We start from the raw sequence: 20,082 nt of genomic DNA, 5'->3' as shown, positions 1-20,082 counted from the left end.
AATATGTTACTTGTAAGATAAATAAAATGTAATAATACAGTATTTTATGATCCATCAATGTACTTATGGTGTGTTTTCTCTCCTCAACATTGTGGTAGGCTCTGAGGGATCAAGTAAAGTCCTAATTAATACATGGCTTCTTAGGGAGACAACAGGTTATTAAATAGTTAACATGACAGTATTCAAGTTGTGATTCAGTAATGGGATTTGTTTTTTACTTAGATGAAGAACAATTTTTTAGAAGACTGATATAGACTTATGATAAAAGCCTGAAACCCATTAAAAGATACAAATAAAGGAACAAAATATTCTACCTAAATTCTACATTACTATTTGCCAAATAACTATCTTAATAGGGAAATATTCCAAACATTCCTCTTTGCTTATATACTTAAATACTTAAGTATACTTAAATACTATTATCTGGAAGGATTAATAATTGGTGATAGAAAGGATGTATAATTTGGTAAGAATCACATCATTCTCTACATGTTGTTTTATTTGAGAGACATTATAATGTAGAGGTTAAGAGCATAGATTCCAAATCCAGGTATCTGTCTCTGAATCTTGGCTCTATTGCTTCCCAGCTGTACAGCCATGGACAGATTACTCAGTCTGTATGACTCAGTTTTCTGGTCTACAGAATGGGTAAATAGAGCCTGTTTTATAGAGGTTGTTATGAGGACTAAATGATTAAATATTGAAAGGTACCTGGCTCGTAGCAAGTGCTGTCAATATATAAGAATTTAGGAGTAGTGATTAATTGAAGTGAAACTGAAGAAATTTTTGAACTTCATGCAATGTTTTCTTTCATTAAAATACATTGATTCCCTAAAGAGTCATCTACATTTCAGAAAAGAGACTGAAAAACATTGAGGTGTTGAAATTGCCAACTTTTTTTCAATTTTCAGAAACATGCAGTGTTTCAGTTAAACAGTATTTGACTCAGTTTGAAATAAATAAGCAACTTTAAACTTCTGTTTTCTTTTTTATAAATTCTGCTTCTAAAATATTTGTAAAAGTTGTGTTAGAGTTTATAGCTAAAGTGCCCCCTTGTTTTTTTAATTTTAATCTTTAAAATTAATCTTGAATAATCAACACAGGCACTTTTATCATAAATGGCAATTTTATGCTCAATTTTTTATTGTGAGGCATTTTTGGGTAATGGAATTTCATTTTCAAACAGTTTTTTGAGCAAGGCTCATATTCTCTGATTTAACATGCTGCAGACTATGTGTTTTTATATTCTAATTTGTTATGAATACAATTACTGGGTTAAGTATTTTTCATTTAAAAATTGTAAAAATCTTACTTTTTTCTTTTTAAATATATTTTATTCATTATGCTATTACAGTTGCCCCATTTCCCCCCTTTATTCCCCTCCACCCTGCACACCCCCTTCTGTAGGGGCGACTTTCCTCAAGAGTCCCCCTGTGTGCCACGGATGAAAGTAAACATAACTAAGACATGATGTGGTCTGCTTGGGGAGGAGAGGTAGCCAGTTTCCCAGAGGAAAAAGGCCTTGAGCAGTGTGGCCAGTTTCCCAGAGGAAAAAGGCCTTGAGCCTTCTCCTCCAGGGGCTTTTACTGGGTTGTTATACACAAGAATACAGGGCGGCAAGGATCAAAGAAATCTGAGGGCTTAGTCCGAGACAGAGTCTGTCAGGAAGAGTTTTAGGGTTTCTTGCTTGAACCCTTAACATATGATTGAAAGCACTCTTAGCAGAGCAGATTTCACAGGTTTATCAGGAAGTCTTTATGATCCCAGATTTTTCACGAGGACACGCTCTAGCAAGGCAAGGAGCTGTACCCCTCCCCATCAGGTATTCAGGCTTAAGGGGATTACAGCCAGGAAGCACTTCTCCCAGAGGACATGGGGACTCGGCCTATCTCAAAGCCAGGGGGGCAGGTGGTGAGAGTCCATTGCTCTTTGTTGCAGCCCCCTGAGTCCTTCCATGATGGCCTCCCAAGTGATCATGTCTGGACTAGGTTGCCCCCCGCCCCCCGTGAGGGGTCTTACCTGTCATGGACTTCTGACCATGCTTTGGGGGCAGAGAGGAAACTGAGGCAGCATTTGCTACCAGAGACAAGCTTTGTCTCCTGTGGCTTGCATCCCAGAGGTCGTCACTTGCTCATCCTTAGTCACAGGGGTTCGAGTTACAATTCCTAGAACCAGGCAGAGTGGTCCACAATACCCTTCCACTCACATTCCTCCCATTTATGTCCATGGGTCATGTATAGTTGATGTCCATGGGTCATGCATAGAAGTTCTTTGGCTTCTACATTTCCTACACAGTTCTTACCCTCCCCCTCTCTATTTTGTACCTACCATCTATGCTACTTATTCTCTGTACCTTTTCCCCCTCTATCCCTACCTGCTGATAACCCTCCATGTGATCTCCATTTCTGTGATTCTGTTCCTGTTCTAGTTGTTTGCTTACTTTGTTTTTGTTTTTGTTTTTGGTGTGTTTGTTAATAGCTGTGAGTTTGTTGTCACTTTACTGTTTGTATTTTTTTATCTCCTTTTTCTTAGATAAGTCCCTTTAAATTTATATTATAAGGACCGGGTGATGATCAACCCCTTTAACTTGACCTTATCTGAGAAGCACTTTATCTGCCCTTCCATTTCATTCTAAATGAAAGCTCTGCTGGTTAGAGTAATCTTGGATGTAGGTCCTTGCCTTTCATGACTTCAAATACGTCTTTCCAGCCCCCTCTTGCCTGTGAGGTTTCTTTGGAGAAGTTAGCTGACAGCCTAATGGGCACTCCTTTGTAGGTAACCGTCTCCTTTTCTCTTGTTGCTTTTAAGATTCTCTCCTTAATTTTAATTGTGGTTAATGTAATTATGATGTGCCTTGGTGTGTTCCTTCTTGAGTTCACCTTCTTTTGGACTCTCTGAGCTTCCTGCACTCCCTGGAAGTCTATTTTGTTTGCCAGATTGGGAATGTTTTTCTTTATCATTTGTTCAAATAAGTTTTCAATTTGTTGCTCTTCCTCTTCTCCTTCTGGTACCCTTATGATTCAGATATTGAAATGTTTAAAGATGTTCTGAAGGTTCCTAAACCTCTCATTTTTTTTTTTCATTCTTGTTTCTTCATTCTGTTCTGGTTGGATCTTTCTTTCTTCTGGTCCACACTGTTGATTTGAGTCCCGGCTTCCTTCCTGTCACTGTTGGTTCCCTATACATTTTCTTTTACTTCACTTAGCATAACCTTCAGTTTTTCATCTAATTTGCAGCCATATTCAACAATTTCTGTGAGCATCCTGATTACCAGTGTTTTGAACCATGCATCTGATAGGTTGGGTATCTCTTCATCGCTTAGATGTATTTTTTTCTGGAGTTTTGATCTGTCCTTTCATTTGGGCCATTTTTTTTTCATGGCCCAGCTGTTACATATGAAGGGACAGAGCTTTAGGTGTTCACCAGGGCGGGGTAACCCACATCACTATGTTGTTACGCTGTATGTGGGAGTGGGGTCAGAGAGGGAACAATGGCGCTTGCTCAGCTCTCTGCCGTTTCTCAGTCACTTCCCCCACTACCCATAAGCAAATTGGGCCCTTCTGGTGCTGATTCCCAGGTGGGTGGGCATTTGTACATTCTAGGGCCCTGTTGGTCTTTCTGATGAATTCTCCTGAGAAGCTGGCAGTTTCTCCTGCTGCTGCCTCAACCCCCACAGGAGTTTTCAGTCAGAGGTTTGAGGCTTTATTTCCCTGTGTTGGGACCCTGGGTTATATGGTCTGTCCCCAGTTGTTCCAGTTTATCTGCGTGGGAATGTGGGATCGCCCAGTTTCACAATCCACCACCTGTCCTGGTCTGCCAGCTGCCACCTTGCTGAGAATCCTCTCTGCCTGGCTGCCAGTCTCCACCCCTCCTGACAGTCTGGATGATCGTTTCTTCTTTAACTCCTTGGTTGTCTGACTTCCATACAGTTTGATTTTCTGTCAGGTCTGGTCTTTGTTTTTAAATCTGTTGTTGTCCTTTTGTTGGTTGTGCAAGGAGGGACTGTAAAAATCTTACTCTTTTTTTCTTATGTTGAGGGTGGCTGAAAAGAAGTCTGTGACCAATCAGATTTCTTTTCCTCTACTCAAGGGTGGTTTGTGTTTTCTCCCTGGATACCTACTTGAAGGAGTGTGTCTTTATTCTTGAAGTAGAGAAGAACTTAATAAGGATGATTAAGCATGAGTATTACCTGCACCTCAAAGAGTTGGGGTGGTGCATAAAAAATTGATTTGTTATCTTTTTTTGTGTGTTGATTATTCTATAATAATGTTTTTGGAACCACAACTTACCTCTTTGAGAACTGTTTGATTTTTTTTATTTATTTCAAGGAAATTTTAGATTTGTGGATTTTCTATTCTGTTTATTTAGGTTTTCTAATTAAGAGAATCTAATTGTTCTTATATTGGCACATCTTTTTGATTCTTGAGCACTTTCTTACTTTCTGTCACTTCAGGATGCTCCAGGGTCATGTTTTATAGGGGTGTATAGAGATGTGCTTCCTCCTACCCCCATCTCTGGAGTCAGCCATTGCTCTAAGGAGTCCTGATTTCTTTTATTGGAAAATGGTATTAGAAACCAAGATTTGGATGCCAGGTGTGCTCATTGTTGCTGGCTGTAATTACTTGTAAGTGCAATAAGAAGAAAGAGCTAGGAAATATATGTATGTATACTAACTGATGTATATACACATAACTGTAATTTTGTATCTCTCCATCTGTATGTTTATTAATCTAAACCTAAATTCACACTAATGTCTCTGATTCTAATACAGTTCATTGTAACTTTTCCCTTTTACTTATGTGTAATTTTCCTCTTCGACAGTAAAAAACCTGACTCCCACCCTGCACCATCCATTTACTTACATGTTAAAGTAGATTAACATGTACAAATTAAGGTAGATTAACCAAGAGGGTAAAAAAAATTACAGAAGAAAGATACGCTAAATTTATATGTATCAATTAAAGAGAGAGAATGAACTAAATTAAGAGACCATTTTAACCGGGGTCCTGAGAAACAAGTATTGAATATGCACGCAGATGGTTGTGCCACAGTCAGGATAGGGGATTAAGAAGGATATAGTTTTAAGAATGAATTAATAAATTGCATTTTGGATATGCTTAGTTTGAGTTGCCTGTGCAGATCTGAAATAGACAAGTCCTATAATGTGTAATTGATTGGCTGGCTCTTTGGACAAGTAGTCAACCAGTTGGAGATTTTTTCACCCATAAAGTATGAGTATTATCTACACCTCAAAGAGTTGTGATAGTGCATAAAAATTGATGTTATCTTTTTTGGATGAATTTGATTTTTGAAAAGCAATACAATCTATTTAGAAGCAAATTTCATGAATAAAATTGGTAATCTAGGTGACATGATTTATAGTCTTAAATTACATGTAAAATATAGTACTATGTAGCAATCAATAAATCGAATGGAACACTCCTTGCAATCCCCAAAGAAGGCTTCTAAGTTATAATGTAAGTGTTACTGAAACAAGAAGAAAGCTACATACTTTGAAAAGTATGTTGAAAACACATGGCCACAGCAGGTATTTTTGTAGATATACACAAATTCTAAAAGGTATATAGAAAGTAACAGGTACTAGAGTAGCCAAAAAATTCTATAATAAGAGCAAAATTAGAGGAGTGACATTATTCAATTCAAAGACCTACTCTAAAGAGTCAGTAGTCAAGACTGCTATTCACAAAGGGATAGACATACAGATGTATGGAACAGACTAGAAAGTCCAGAAAAATAACCCGCACAAATACAGTCAGCTGATTTTTGACAAAGGCACAAAGGAAGTTTAATGAAGAAGTGATAGCCTTTTCCACAAGTGGTGCTGAAATAAATGAATGATTATATGTAAAGAACAAAAGCAAAAATCCTCCACAAGTACCATAACCCTTACACAAAAATTAACTCAAAATAAATCATAGACCTCAATGTAAAATATAAATAGAAAGTTATAGATAGAACATTTATAACTTCTAGAAGAAAACACTGGAGGAAAAAATATGTGTGACCTTACACATGGCGATGAATTTTAGATTCAATACCAAAAGTACAATCCATGATTTAAAAAAAATTAATACATTAAATTTTGTCAAAATGTAAAACTTTTGTCCTGGAAAACACACTGTTAAAAGAGTAAAAAAGGCAGATTGTAAGAAAATATTTATCATATCTAATAAAGGACTTACATCTAGAATACAGGGTGGGGCAAAATGAGTCTACAGTTGTTCATAAGAAAAATAACAACACTAGTTATAAATAATACAAGAATAAACTGTGTTTCCTGTACTCACGACTACGCACCTACTTGCCCACCCCTGTATCCACTGTGTGTCAGGTTCTACTTGCTCAGAGCACAGCATTACAGTCCCATGTTATGAAGAAAGTATACATTAAGTAAAAAATTATATAAATGATTATATATTAACTAATATGAAATAGTATTGGTTCTTAAGAACAGCTTATAGTCATCTCTTAATGAATTGTAATCTAGGGATGTAGTGGGGTCAGGAAAAACCATAAATAAGAAGGAAGAAAAGCAACAACTTTTGTTGTTGCTTAGTCACTTAGTTGCTAATGTCAGCATAGTTTTAAATGGCACTGTACAGATCTCTTTCTACTTAGCTGAAGTCTCTAGGTTCTGAATGTTCCATAGTTCATTTAAACTAAATCCTTGTTAGTATAGAACCAATTTGTAACAGCTTTGCCGATGGAAATCACATTTGGAGGCATTGAGTATAGGTTGAAGTTATATATAAATTATTTTACATCGCTTTGTTTTAATGCACTGTTTATGCTTCCTACAGTCTTCAAATTCCTTGTCTTTTTTCTCTTCTCTTTACTATTTTTGATAAATTTTGCATCTTTATATTTAATGTCTGTTTTGTTTTATTATTCTGCCATGTCTCTGTCCTCCCATATCCCTTGAATCATCAGTGCTTTTTTCTTTTTTACTTTTATCTTAAAACAGGAAAAAAGCCAAAAGGATTGAAGTAAAAATGACTTGCATATGCATAGTTATACATACATATAGTTTGCATATGTGTATTCCAACTTTGAGATCATGGTATTTTTTTCAGTCACTTTGTTGTCAGTGGTGTATTCTTTAACTTATTAAGGATAGTAGTGTGTAAAAATGTAACTGAGAGAAAAACAAGCAACTCAGAATTTTCTGATTAGCTGATTACTAGTTCTTTTTATCATGTGAGGTCAAAGTTTAGCTTTTTACCATTGAACAAGGTGAATGATTATAGGTTCAGAAAGCAAAGACATAAAAGACATGATATTGAGTGATTTAGGGATAAATCAAGAAATGTGACATTTCATGCATGGGTTTTTTCACTTAGAGTGCAAGGTTGTCAGTTAGAATTTGCATGGTATAGGAAATCAATTGAAACTTGAGCCCATGGATATTTACCTCAGCAAAATTCTTACTAATTATCATGACTATGTCTAGTTAGACTGTTGCAGGCATAATTTAGAGTTTACAGAAGGTTGAAATTCTTGTGTATAATTGTAAACATCATGTTAATTATGTATAATTTGTAGTTTCTGAGATATGTTTCCTGTAACACTATTATTTTGTCTTTATTAAGCCAGTAAATCTCACTTTTAGCAGGAACCTAAACAACAAAACAAACGAAGAAGCAAAATATAACCAAAGACACTGAAATAGAGAACAGGCTGACAGGGACCAGAGGGGAGAGGGGAGGGAATTTCAGGGGTAAAGGGGAAGAAGTGTTTACAGGAACAAGTATAAAGGACACATGGACAAAAACTAAGGGGGGTGGAAATAGGAGGGAGGTGGGGAGCATTGGGGGGGGTGTGCTGGAATGGGAGTAAAAGACAGAAAACTGTACTTGAACAACAATTAAAATTTTAAAAATCCAGTAAAGCTTTATATGTTGTGCATGCTGCTACTAAATGTTAAACCTAAAAAATCAGTTTACGTAGAAAATTGAATGCCTTTTATTGACATTTTATATTGTCTTTTTTGTAAAGGTCTATTTTTCATCTAATTTTTATGTTTCTTTTAATTGATAAAGTAAGTAATGTGCTTATTGTAGGAGTGAATTTAACTTTCTGAAAACCACTTTTTTATAATCAATCTTTAACTAGGAATTGTGTGATTCAGCTCAGAAAATATGTCACATATGCTAAGTTGGCACTTACAGTGTATTTGCATCAAAAATCTGATCTCATTTTTCAATACTGTATATCGGAGATCAGCAAAATAAGGACCTGTGGTGCAAATTCAGCCTTCTCACTGCTTTTGTAAATAAAGTTTTATTGGAAAACAGCCACACCTATTCATGTATGTACTACCTATGGATCTTTGTGTTACAAAGGTAAAGCTTAGCAGCTGTGGCAGAGACCATATGGCAAAGCCTAAAGTGCTGTCTGACCCATTGCAGAAAAAGTTTGCTGATTCTTGCTCTGTATAACCTAGTTGAAACTAAGTTATGATGTAGTTGACCCTGATATCTGTGACGTGTATTTTCTGAGAGTTTTAAATGAATATATAGAAAGAAATGTGAGTGTTGCCTTTTTCTCTTTCCAAAGTTATTTGGCATTGCAAGTTACTTTGCTTCTATGTAAATTTTAAATCCCAAATTAAACATTTTCTCACTGTTACTAAAGTTTTATTTTTTGCCAAATGATCATTTACTACTGACTTCAATTTTAAAATATAATTGAACAAAGCAAAATTGAGATTCAAATGCTAAGTGGTTGACTTGGGTCACTCATGCCCTGCGTGTTGGACCCGGCATACTTACCAAACATTCAGATTCATTCATCAGCAAATGATAAATCACTATGTAGTATGTACTTTTAAGGGCAATCACATAAGTTATTTATAGTGTCAATGCTAAATTCATGTGCCAAGAATTTATTATAACTTTTGATAAGAACATTTTATTCTAATTTAAAAAATTTTACTTGTTAGTAGGTAGTTTTGATATTATACTACATGTAATTATCTTAACCATATTTTGTTGAAAGATGCTAATTTAAAACTTTAAAACACCTCTATTAAAGTAATTTTTCACATTGCAGTGCCTGAAAAAAACTTATAAGTATTACATAGGACTTCCATAAACTTTTTGTTGCCTTGATATTTTGAATATACATATTAGGTAACGTACCTATACTGTTGTTTTCCTTTCAGATCATATGTAGTTCTTTGAAACAGAAAAGGAAAATTTAAAACCTTAACTAAATTTTTTTGCATAAGTTGCCAGTAATCTACCAATCTAAATGTTCAATTTTAATGTATCTTTTTACATTTTAAATTATCAAGTTTAATAATTTAATTATGAAGTTTAAGGACTTAAGTTGAGTCTTCTGTGGCAATTGCCATAATTAACTTAGTCTAATTTCATTGAAAAAGAACAGCATTAATGTACATATTCCTCACCATGTATGGTTCCCTTTAAAATCATATTTAGCCAACCAGAAACTAAAGGTTAAATGCCACTGTTGTTTTTCAAATGCTTTTACATGATCATACATAACTATAAGAATTCTGTTATCTTATACTTTTCCACTATGTTTTTTAATTGAGTAAAAAACAAGTGATTATCTTCACAGGTCTTGCAGAACAAGGTTTTATGAAACAGGATATTTGGAGAGTGTTTGTTTATTTTGAGAGGAAAAAGAGAAAAGATGAGAGTGTTTGCCATTGTTGAAATGTGAATCCAAGCAGACATTAGTAGTTGGAGATAGAATAAATTTAGAAATTCAAAATTATTGTACCTTCCTGTTAACCTATACAGCTTAAGTATTTATAGAAATAGTTTTTTGATGTTTCTTTTCTGTTAAGACGTAGTGTTCAAAAATTCATACGAAAGTGGAAGTTTTTGTTTATGGAAACATACATGTAGCTATTTTATTGAACTGCAGGGCTAACAATTCTGTAGCAAAATTTTTAAGTGTCTTCTATTATCTCTTCCTAGTGTCCATTTTTTTGGTGGTAAATGTTAAATCATAGAAGCATAGAAATTGGGGACAGGTTCTTACACAATCAAGAACTTGGGTATCTAAATTTTTACTATAATTTTGAAAGAATTGATATCTCTAAAATCTACAGCATTTTACTAATGCCCATTAAAGACTTTCATTTAATTTATCCATTTAATTTAATGGTTGCCTAAATTATATTATAGACATTTTCTAAGATATGTTGTTTAAACTTTTTTTCTTCTTAGTAAATTTCTTCAATTTACTGACATAAACAGTCATTTCTGTAAGCACTGTGACTCACAAAACAAAGTGAATTTTATGAGGGGATCTAATTTGCTTTTTTTTGTCCCAAATTGAATAATTATCTATATATATATGTAATTAAAAAGAGAAACTAATATTAGTCTTCTAAAAATGTGGTTCAGTTTTGGTCAGCCTTTCAATATAGTATATTTATTTTAAATAGGTAGCAGCAGGAGATTTTCAGGTCAAATTCAGTAGTAATTATTTGCCATTGCTTTTGAAGTAACACAGTTAAAATTTGTAATAAAAATACTTGACTTGTTTTATTTGTGATGATGTCCAAAAAACAGAAGGAGTACAGTTTCTGGTGAGAGTGGAAAGTCCAGGAATAAATATAATGATGAGAATGAGTGCTTCCATCACTGGGGAACTTTCTTCGTCTAAGCACATATGAACAATTGATCCTTGTAGTCATATATAGCAGTAAACATTAATAACTTAACAGTCTGAAGTCAGTGCAGAAGATATGGAGCATTATTGAAAGATGGAGGCGAGCAGGTGGCACTTTAATATGTTCAGTGTCATGGTTGACTCTAAAGACTAGTCGAATGAAATTACTAGAGGTTCTAAAGATTTAAAAAGCGAACTCATTTTGCTGCACTAAGGAAATGCTACTGATCAGGCTTTCTGTGTCCCTTTTTTCTAGGCTAGAAAATATTAACCCTGAAGAAAATGACATGGTAAGCCATTCTCTGAGGAGATTTCTTGATGTCAGTCTTATATCTTAGAGGCTTAAGTTCAATTGAGTGGGTTTCAAGAACTAAGATGTGGGGAAAAGAAGAATTGACACACTAATAATGTACATCTTTGCTGCAATATGAAAATTCAATAACTTCACTCAGTCAATTTACAATTCACATGTGTCTATTAATTAAAACCCTATATTAAATAAAATATATTAAAACTTCATGTCTGACTAACATACAATGGTGTTGGTAGACATTACAGGAATTACTGCACAGAATAAACAATGCAGACACAGGGATAGCTATTGAGAAGAATGGAGCTGTAATTGTGGATAGAATCTACAAGGCCAAGGCATGTAAAAAGAGGATAACTGCAGAAGAAATGGATGCAGTGATAGAAGAACGGGATGCTGCTTTGTCTCAGGTAAACGCATGTATCTGTAAAAGCATATAATTAACCATTTCCCCTTCCTTTACCGTTAAAAAATGACTTCCCCCCATGTATGCTTAGTTCAAATCAGTTATTACCATATAACTAATATCGCAATGACGGATATATTAAAATAATCACATATTTTGTTATATCATTCTTCAAATACATGCATCCTCATTTCTTAATAAACTGCCAGCTTGTTGTAAAAATATAATTATATTCTTTAATGTAATCACTCATATATGAGACTTGGTACTCGAGTTACAGTTTTGTGAGGGCTGAGATTATATCTTTATTACTCTTTTATTCCCAATTACTAATTCAGTGCCTTTTAGTAAATATTGATAAATGAATCAAATTCTTGGTGTATTCTTTCGTGAACATTGAGTACACCTTCCTGCTCTGACTCAAACCTGGCTCCCTCCCTGAGGACACGGCATCCACGGCAGTCCTCTCAGGTGGTGATCGAATTCTCACGCATGGCAGTTACACCAGTGGACGCAGAGGCTTGTTCCTCATTAATGCTTTTAGGTCGTTTTTCACTTTCCTCTATGAACACCTTCAGCTTTGAAGCTCAGACGTCAGATTGTACCACCCAGTACATACTCTTGTTGCAGTCATGTACACACTGCTGTGTCCCTTCCCTCATTTCTTAAAGATTTCAGGATCTTTCACTGTCTCTTTCTTCAACCTACTCCTGTCATAATTCTTGCTGATTTAAATATCTATGCAGATGGTTTTTTCCATATCCGGTCTCAGTTTCAAGCATCCCACTTTCTGACCACCACTTAATATCTTTTGAGCTCACTTACTCTAGAACTCTGATTCTAGCAATTTTTCAGCTTTACTGGCACCTACTTCTATTGATCTTACCCCACCTATTCCTATCCCTCAGACCTCTTATGTCCTAATAACTACCCTCTTTATCTAGCTGAAATGTCATGGCTCTCTCTAATTATCAGCAACTTGAATATAATATGACCTTAGTCCTCTTGGTCTTCTCTGTCTTTGTGTTACTCACCCAGGAAAACCTAAGCCTTATAAATGTAACTTTCCGCTTGGTCTATACCTTCACAGATTTCTATGGCAGGACAATATCACGTAAGTCTGCCAGCTGAACTTACCTTACTTTTATGACCACTGTCTTCAAGTAGGCCCTTGAAGTGTTATTTGACAGTCTTCTTGCTTTTTATTAGTCCATTTACTCTTCCTTCTAGAGGACTATTTTATTTCTTTTCCACTTTTCTCAGATATCTATGATCTCCTTCCAAATGAAAAAAGAGCTGCTTGTCCCAAACACTTCACCCACCAGCCTATCTGCATTTGCACTCATACGTTCTCTTTGACTTTTCTAGTTTCTTTTTTTTTACTGCATGCATCTGTTTAAGGCAATCTCTATTTCTGCACTCATTCACATCTTTTTTGGCGTGCTCAAGGTTATCATTTTAACCAGCTATTCCTTTTCTCTCCTGCTTCATAAAATATTTCCTATTAGTTCATTTCTGTCATAGTATAAAAACTTTTTAAACATTTTTAAAAGTTTAATTGTTGTTCAAGTACAGTTTTCTGTCTTTTACTCCCATCCCAGCCCATTTCTCCAGTGCTCTCCACCTCCCTTCCATTTCTACCCCCCCGCTAGTTTTTGTCCATGTGTCCTTTATATTTGTTCCTGTAAACCCTTCCCTTTTTCCCCTGAACTTTCCTCCCCTCTCCTCTCTGGTTTCTGTCAGCCTGTTCTCTATTTCAGTGTCTTTGGTTATATTTTGCTTGCTTGTTTGTTTTGTTGTTTAGCTTCCTGTTAAAGGTGAGATCATATGGTATTTGTCTTTCACCGCCTCGCTTATTTCGCATAGCATAATGCTTTCCAGTTCCATCCATGCTGTCACAAAGGGTATGAACTCCTTCTTTCTTTCTGCTGCAAAGAATTCCATTGCGTAAATGTACCATAGTTTTTTGATGCATTCATTTACTGATGGGCACCTAGGTTGTGTCCAACACTTGGCTATTGTAAATTGTGCTGCTATGAACATTGGGGTGCGTAGGTTCTTTTGGACTGGTGTTTGAGGGTTCTTAGGGTATAATCCTAGCAGTGGAATTGCTGGGTCAAAAGGCAGATCCATTTTTAGTTTTCTCAGAAAATTTTATACTTAGTTTTCCATAGTGGTTGTACCACTAAGAGTGGCAATCCCACCAAGAGTGCACTAGTGTCCCCTTTTCTCCACAACCTCTCCAACATTTGTTTGTTGCTTTGTTTATGATGGCCATTCTGACCAGTGTGAAGTGGTATGTCATTGTAGTTTTAATATGTATCTCTCTGATAGCTAGTGATAATGAGCATCTTTTCGTANGCTGCTTGTCCCAAGCACTTCACCCACCAGCCTATCTGCATTTGCACTCATACGTTCTCTTTGACTTTTCTAGTTTCTTTTTTTTACTGTATGCATCTGTTTAAGACAACCTCTATTTCTGCACTCATTCACATCTTTTTTGGCCTGCTCAAGGTTATCATTTTAACCAGCTATTCCTTTTCTCTCCTGCTTCATAAAATATTTCCTATTAGTTCATTTCTGTCATAGTATAAAAACTTTTTAAACGTTTTTAAAAGTTTAATTGTTGTTCAAGTACAGTATTCTGTCCTTTATTCCCATCCCAGCCCACTTCTCCAGTGCTCTCCACCTCCCTTCCATTTCTCCCCCCCCCCCCGCCCCCGCTAGTTTTTGTCCATGTGTCCTTTATATTTGTTCCTGTAAACCCTTCCCCTTTTCCCCTGAAATTTCCTACCCTCTCCTCTCTGGTTTCTGTCAGCCTGTTCTCTATTTCAGTGTCTTTGGTTATATTTTGCTTGCTTGTTTGTTTTGTTGTTTAGCTTCCTGTTAAAGGTGAGATCATATGGTATTTGTCTTTCACCGCCTCGCTTATTTCGCTCAGCATAATGCTTTCCAGTTCCATCCATGCTGTCACAAAGGGTATGAACTCCTTCTTTCTTTCTGCTGCAAAGAATTCCATTGTGTAAATGTACCATAGTTTTTTGATGCACTCATTTACTGATGGGCACCTAGGTTGCTTCCAACACTTGGCTATTGTAAATTGTGCTGCTATGAACATTGGGATGCAAGGTTCTTTGGGATTGGTGTTTCAGGGTTCTTAGGGTATAATCCTAGCAGTGGAATTGCTGGGTCAAGAGGCAGATCCATTTTTAGTTTTCTCAGAAAATTTTATATTTAGTTTTCCATAGTGGTTGTACCACTAAGAGTGGCAATCCCACCAAGAGTGCACTAGTGTCCCCTTTTCTCCACAACCTCTCCAACATTTGTTTGTTGCTTTGTTTATGATGGCCATTCTGACCAGTGTGAAGTGGTATGTCATTGTAGTTTTAATATGTATCTCTCTGATAGCTAGTGATAATGAGCATCTTTTCGTATGTCTTTGGATCCTCTGTATCCAGAGTCCTCCAAGGAGGACTCCTTGAAGAAGGGTCTGTTCAAGTCCTTTGCCCATTTTTTAATTGGATTGCTTGTCTTCTTAAACTGGAGTCGTGTAACTTCTTTATATATTTTGGAGATAAACCCTTGTCTGAGGTATCATTGGCAAGTATGTTTCTCATATAGTTGGTTCTCTTTTTATTTTAATACTGTTTTTTTAGCCATGAAGAAGCTTTTTATTTTTATGAGATCCCATTTGTTTATTCTTTCCTTTATCTCCCTTGTTCTATGGGACATATCAGTAAAAATGTTGCTGCCTGAAATATCTGAGATTGTCCTGCCTGTTTTCCTTTAGGACTTTAACAGATTATATTTAAGTCTTTTATCCACCTTGAGTTTATTTTGGTGTATGGTGTAAGTTGGTGCTCGAGTTTCATGTTTTTGCATGTGGCTGTCCAGATCTCCCAACACCATTTGTTGAAGAGGCTATTTTTATTCCATTTTAAGTTGCCGCCCCTTTGTCAAATATTAATTGACCTTAGAGACTTGGGTTTATTTCTGGGCTCTCTGTTCTGTTCCACTGGTCCATGTGTCTGTTTTTATGCCAGTACCAGGCTGTTTTGATTACAGTGGCCTTGTAATACAGTTTGACATCAGGTATTGTGATCCCTCTTACTTGGTTCTTCTTTCTCAAAATTGCAGCAGCTATTCGGGGTCATTAATGGTTCCATATAAATTTCTGAAGTGTTTGTTCTGTGTCCATGAAATATGGCAGTGGTACTTTCATAAATATTGCATTGAATCTGTAAATTGCTTTGGGTAGTATGGACATTTTGATGATGTTAATTCTTCCAATCCATGAACACGGTATATGTTTCCATTAGTTTGTGTCTTCCTCAATTTCTTATTTCAGTGCTGTGTAGTTTTCTGTATACAGTCTTTTACTTCCTTGGTTAGGTTTATTCCTAGGTATTTTATTTTTCTGTTTGCTATATCTAATGGGATTTTTTTTCTTGCTTTCTGCTTCTGCTGTTTCATTGTTGGTATACAAAAAATGCCTTTAATTTCTGGATATTGACTTTGTATCCTACTGTTTTGTCAAATTTATTTATTAGGTTGAGCAGTTTTTTGGTGCAGTCTATAAGATTTTCTGTGTACACTATCATGTCATCTGCAAACAGTGACAGTTTTGTTTCCTCCTTTCCGATTTGGATGCCTTTTATTTCCTTTTCTTGTCTAAGTACTGGGGCTAAAACTTCCAATACTATATTGAATAGAAGTGGTGAAAGTGAACAATCTTGTCTTGTTCCTGATATTAATGGAAAAGCTTTTAGTTTTTGCCCATTGAGTATGATGTTGGCTGTAGGTCTCTTGTATATGGCCCTTATTATGTTGAGGAATGCTCCCTCTATTTTACTTTGGTGAGTGTTTTTAAATGGGTGCTGTACCTTATCAAATGCTTTTTCAACATCTATTGATATCATCATATGATTTTTGTTTTTGCTTTTGTTTATGTGATGTATTATGTTTACTGATTTGCCAATATTGAACCATCCTTGCATCCCTGGGATGAATCCCACTTGGTCATGGTGTATGATCTTTTTAATGTATTGTTGGATGTGGTTTGTCAATATCTTGTTGAGGATTTTAGCATCTATGTTCATCAGCGATATTGGTGTGAAGTTTTCTTTCTTTGTTGTGTCTTTATCTGGTTTTTGAATTAGGATGATGTTGGCTTCATAAAAGAGTTTGGGAATCTTCTATCACTTTGGATTTTTTGGAATAGTCTGTGAAGAATAGGGGTTAGCTCTTCCTTAAATGTTTTGTAGAATTCTCCTGTGAAACCTTCTGGTCCAGGGCTTTTGTGTGTTGGGAGTTTTTTAATTACTGCTTCCTTGTCTTCTGCTGTTAGTTGTCTTTTCATGCCTTCTGCTTCTTCATTGAGTTTTGGAAGATTATATTTTTCTAGAAATTTGTCCATTTCACCTAGGTTTTCAAATTTCTTGGCCTACAGTTCTTCATAATAATTTCTTACGACCCTTTTTATTTCTGTGGTGTCAATTGTAATCTTTCATTTCTGATTGTGTTTATTTGGGTTCTCTCTCTTTTTTTCTTGATGAGCCTGCTTAAAGGCTTGTCGAGTTTGTTTATCTTTCAAAGAACCAGCTCCTGGATTCATTGATCCTTAGAATTGTGCTTTTAGTCTCTATGTCATTTAATTCTGCTCTTATCTTGGTTATTTCCTTCCTTCTACTTGCTCTGGGGTATCTTTGTTGTTGCTGTGTTCTTGTAGATGCAGGGTTAGATTGTTTGTTTGAAATGTTTCTGTCTTTTTTAGGTAGACTTGTATTGCTATGAACTTCCCTCTAAGGACTGCCTTCACTGTGTCCTATAAGTTATGGGTTGTCATGAGTTCATTTTAATTTGTTTCTAGAAACTTTTTGATTTCTTCCCTAATATCATTCTTGACCCATTCGTTGTTTAATAGCATGCTATTCAATCTCTATGATTTTGGATGTTTGGGGCTTATTCTTTTGGGGTTGGTTTCCAATTTCAGTCCCTTGTGGTCGAAGAAAATGCTTGGTATGATTTCAGTTTTCCTGAATTTGTTGATGCTCGTTTTGTGTCCTGTCATGTAGTCTATCTTTGAAAATGTTCCATGTGCATATTAAAAGAATGCGTATTTAGCTTCTCTGGGATGAAGGGCTCTATATATATCAGTTAAGTCCATTTCATCTAGGGCATTGTTTAATGCCACAATATGTTTGTTGATACTTTGTTTGGAAGATCTGTCCATTTTTGACAGTGGGGTATTAAACTCCTCTACTATAATTGTGTTGCTGTCAGTATTTTTCTTGAAGTCCTCTAAGATTTTCTTTATATATTTGGGTGCTCCTATGTTGTGTGCATATATATTTACGATGTTTCTGTCTTCTTGGTGGATTCTTCTCAAGTATTATGAAGTACCTTCTGAGTCTGTATGGCCCTTTTTTTGAAGTCTATTTTGTCTGATATGGGTATTGCTATCCGAGTTTTTTTTTTCCTGTCTGTTTGCTTGGAAAATTTGTTTCCAGCCCTTCACTTTCAGTCTGTGTAGGTCTTTTGCCCTGAGGTGGGTCTCTTGTAGGCAGCATATGTATGGGTCATGCTTTCTTATCCATTCCATCATTCTATGTCTTTTGATTGGAGCATTTAACCCATTTATGTTTAAGGTTATTATTGATAGGTACTTATTCATTGCCATTTTTGTACCTGTGTTCTCTCTCTCTCTCTCTCTTTTTTCCTTCCTTTTTTAAAAGCAGTTCTTTTAGCATCTCTTGCAAAGCTGATTTGGTGCAGGAATATTCTTTTAGACTTGTTTTGTCTTGGAAGCTCTTTATTTGGCCTTCTATCTTGATTGAGAGCCTTGCTGGGTAAAGTAGCCTTGGTTGTAGGCCTCTGGTTCTCATTACTTGGAGTATTTCTTGCCATTCTCTTCTCACTTGTAGCGTTTCCCTTGAGAAGTCAGCAGCTAACCTTATTGGGGCTCCCTTGTATGTTACTTCCTGTTTTCCCTTGCTGCCTTTAAGATTCTCTCTTTATCTTGGAATTTTGCCATTTTAATTATGATGTGTCTTGAAGTGGGCCTCTTTGGGTTCCTCTTGATTGGGACTCGTTGTGTTTCCTGGATTTGTGTGACTTTTTCTGTCATCAAATTAGGAAAGTTTTCCATCATTACTTTTTAAAATACGTTTTCTATCCCTTGTTCTTCTTCTTCTTCTGGTACCTCTATTATACAGACATTATTATGTTTCGTATCATCTTGCATTTCTCTTAATCCCTCTTCATTCTTTCTGAGCTGCTTTTCCTTTTCGTGCTCTTTCTGGGTGTTTTTTTCTACTTTGTCATCCAACTCGCTGATCTGATCTTCTTCATCCATCCTGCTTTTGATTCCTTCTGCTGTGTTCTTCAGTTCAGAAATTGCATTCTTCATTTTCTCTTGGCTCTTGTTGATAGTTTCTATTTCCTTTTTCATGTTGATATTGTTTGTGGTGAGTTCATTGTAGTTTCCCTCTTGTTCCTGGTAGTTCATTGTGAGCTCATTGAGCTGCTTGATGACCATTGCTTTCAACTCAATATCTGATAGTTGACTTGCCTCTATTTCATTTAGCATTCTTTCTGAGGCTTCCTCCTTTCCTTTCATTTGGGGACTGTTTCTTTGTCTCCCCATTATTTGTGAGACTCTTCTTGTTAGCTTCAGCTTCTTAAATTGATCTGTTCTGGCTCCCTGGGTTTATGGTGTGAACTTCTGTGGTAGAATACCTGTGAGATTCAGTGGTGCAGTCTTCTTGATCTCTCACGCTCACTGGTCCTGGGCTGTTTTTTAAGTTGGCTCTGTGTTTGTCTTTGGGTTTTGATTGCTGGGTCTTTCTTTGGTGGGTCCTTCCCAGCAGCTGGTGAACAGAGGGTCAGTCTGTCCACCACTTCTTGTATTTTGTTGTGCTGGTTAGGGTAGGTTGTGTTGAAGCTGGTTCTTCTTTGTGTACAAGTTTAGAGGATTCTCTGTTCATATTATTCAGTTGTTTGTACTGTGTAGTTTCTCCACTATTTAGCTGTATTTTCAGATAGGTCTTAGATCGAGGTTTGTGTGGTTTCCATCCTCTCCTTCACCTTCTTCTTTTGTTATCCGTTAGTGGTTCCTTTGTTGTTGGGTTTCCTCTTCCAGTGGGTGTCCTGGTGTTCACTGCTTTTACCTACTCTTTTTTGTGACCAGTTGGAGGGAGAAGGCAAAAATAGTTTAAGACAGCAAAAGGGTATTCTATGATATTTATAGTAGCCACCAGAAGAGAAGAGATAGGACATCCTGTGGCTATGTATAGTGTTGACCAGGATCTTCCACCCAACTAACCACTTTTTGGAAAGGATGGAAGAAGGTAAGACTCCTGTTGGGGAGGGAAGGTTTGTGAGTCAGATCTAGAAAGCAGTGATGTTGTGGGAGGTCAGATCCTGAGGTAAGGTGAGAGTAAAGGATAGTAAATAGGTGTAGTGTATGAGCNGACCAGTTGGAGGGAGAAGGCAAAATAGTTTAAGACAGCAAAAGGGTATTCTATGATATTTATAGTAGCAGCCAGAAGAGAAGAGATAGGACATCCTGTGGCTATGTATAGTGTTGACCAGGATCTTCCACCCAACTAACCACTTTTTGGAAAGGATGGAAGAAGATAAGACTCCTGTTGGGGAGGGAAGGTTTGTGAGTCAGATCTAGAAAGCAGTGATGTTG

At 36.2% G+C, this 20,082-nt stretch overlaps 1 protein-coding gene across 5 annotated transcripts in view; it reads left to right on the top strand.

Moving 5' to 3' along the window:
• Positions 1-20,082, top strand: part of MIPOL1 (mirror-image polydactyly 1) — a 300,958-nt gene that overhangs the window by 78,781 nt on the left and 202,095 nt on the right. For 4 of the 5 annotated variants that reach the window (XM_037056425.1, XM_037056427.1, XM_037056424.1 and 1 more), the window contains 2 exons: positions 10,928-10,961; positions 11,221-11,391. In XM_037056425.1, the coding sequence (XP_036912320.1) occupies positions 10,928-10,961; positions 11,221-11,391 (205 nt within the window). The remainder of the gene's footprint in view (positions 1-10,927; positions 10,962-11,220; positions 11,392-20,082) is intronic. The other variant, XM_037056428.1, reaches the window with a different exon arrangement.

This window comes from Sturnira hondurensis, unplaced genomic scaffold, assembly GCF_014824575.4.
Source record: "Sturnira hondurensis isolate 20B ecotype Veracruz unplaced genomic scaffold, ASM1482457v3 Scaffold0008948, whole genome shotgun sequence".
NCBI classification, from domain to species: Eukaryota; Metazoa; Chordata; class Mammalia; order Chiroptera; family Phyllostomidae; genus Sturnira; species Sturnira hondurensis.
Note: the sequence above shows the minus strand (reverse complement) of the source record. Positions and strands in the feature narration are given on the sequence as shown.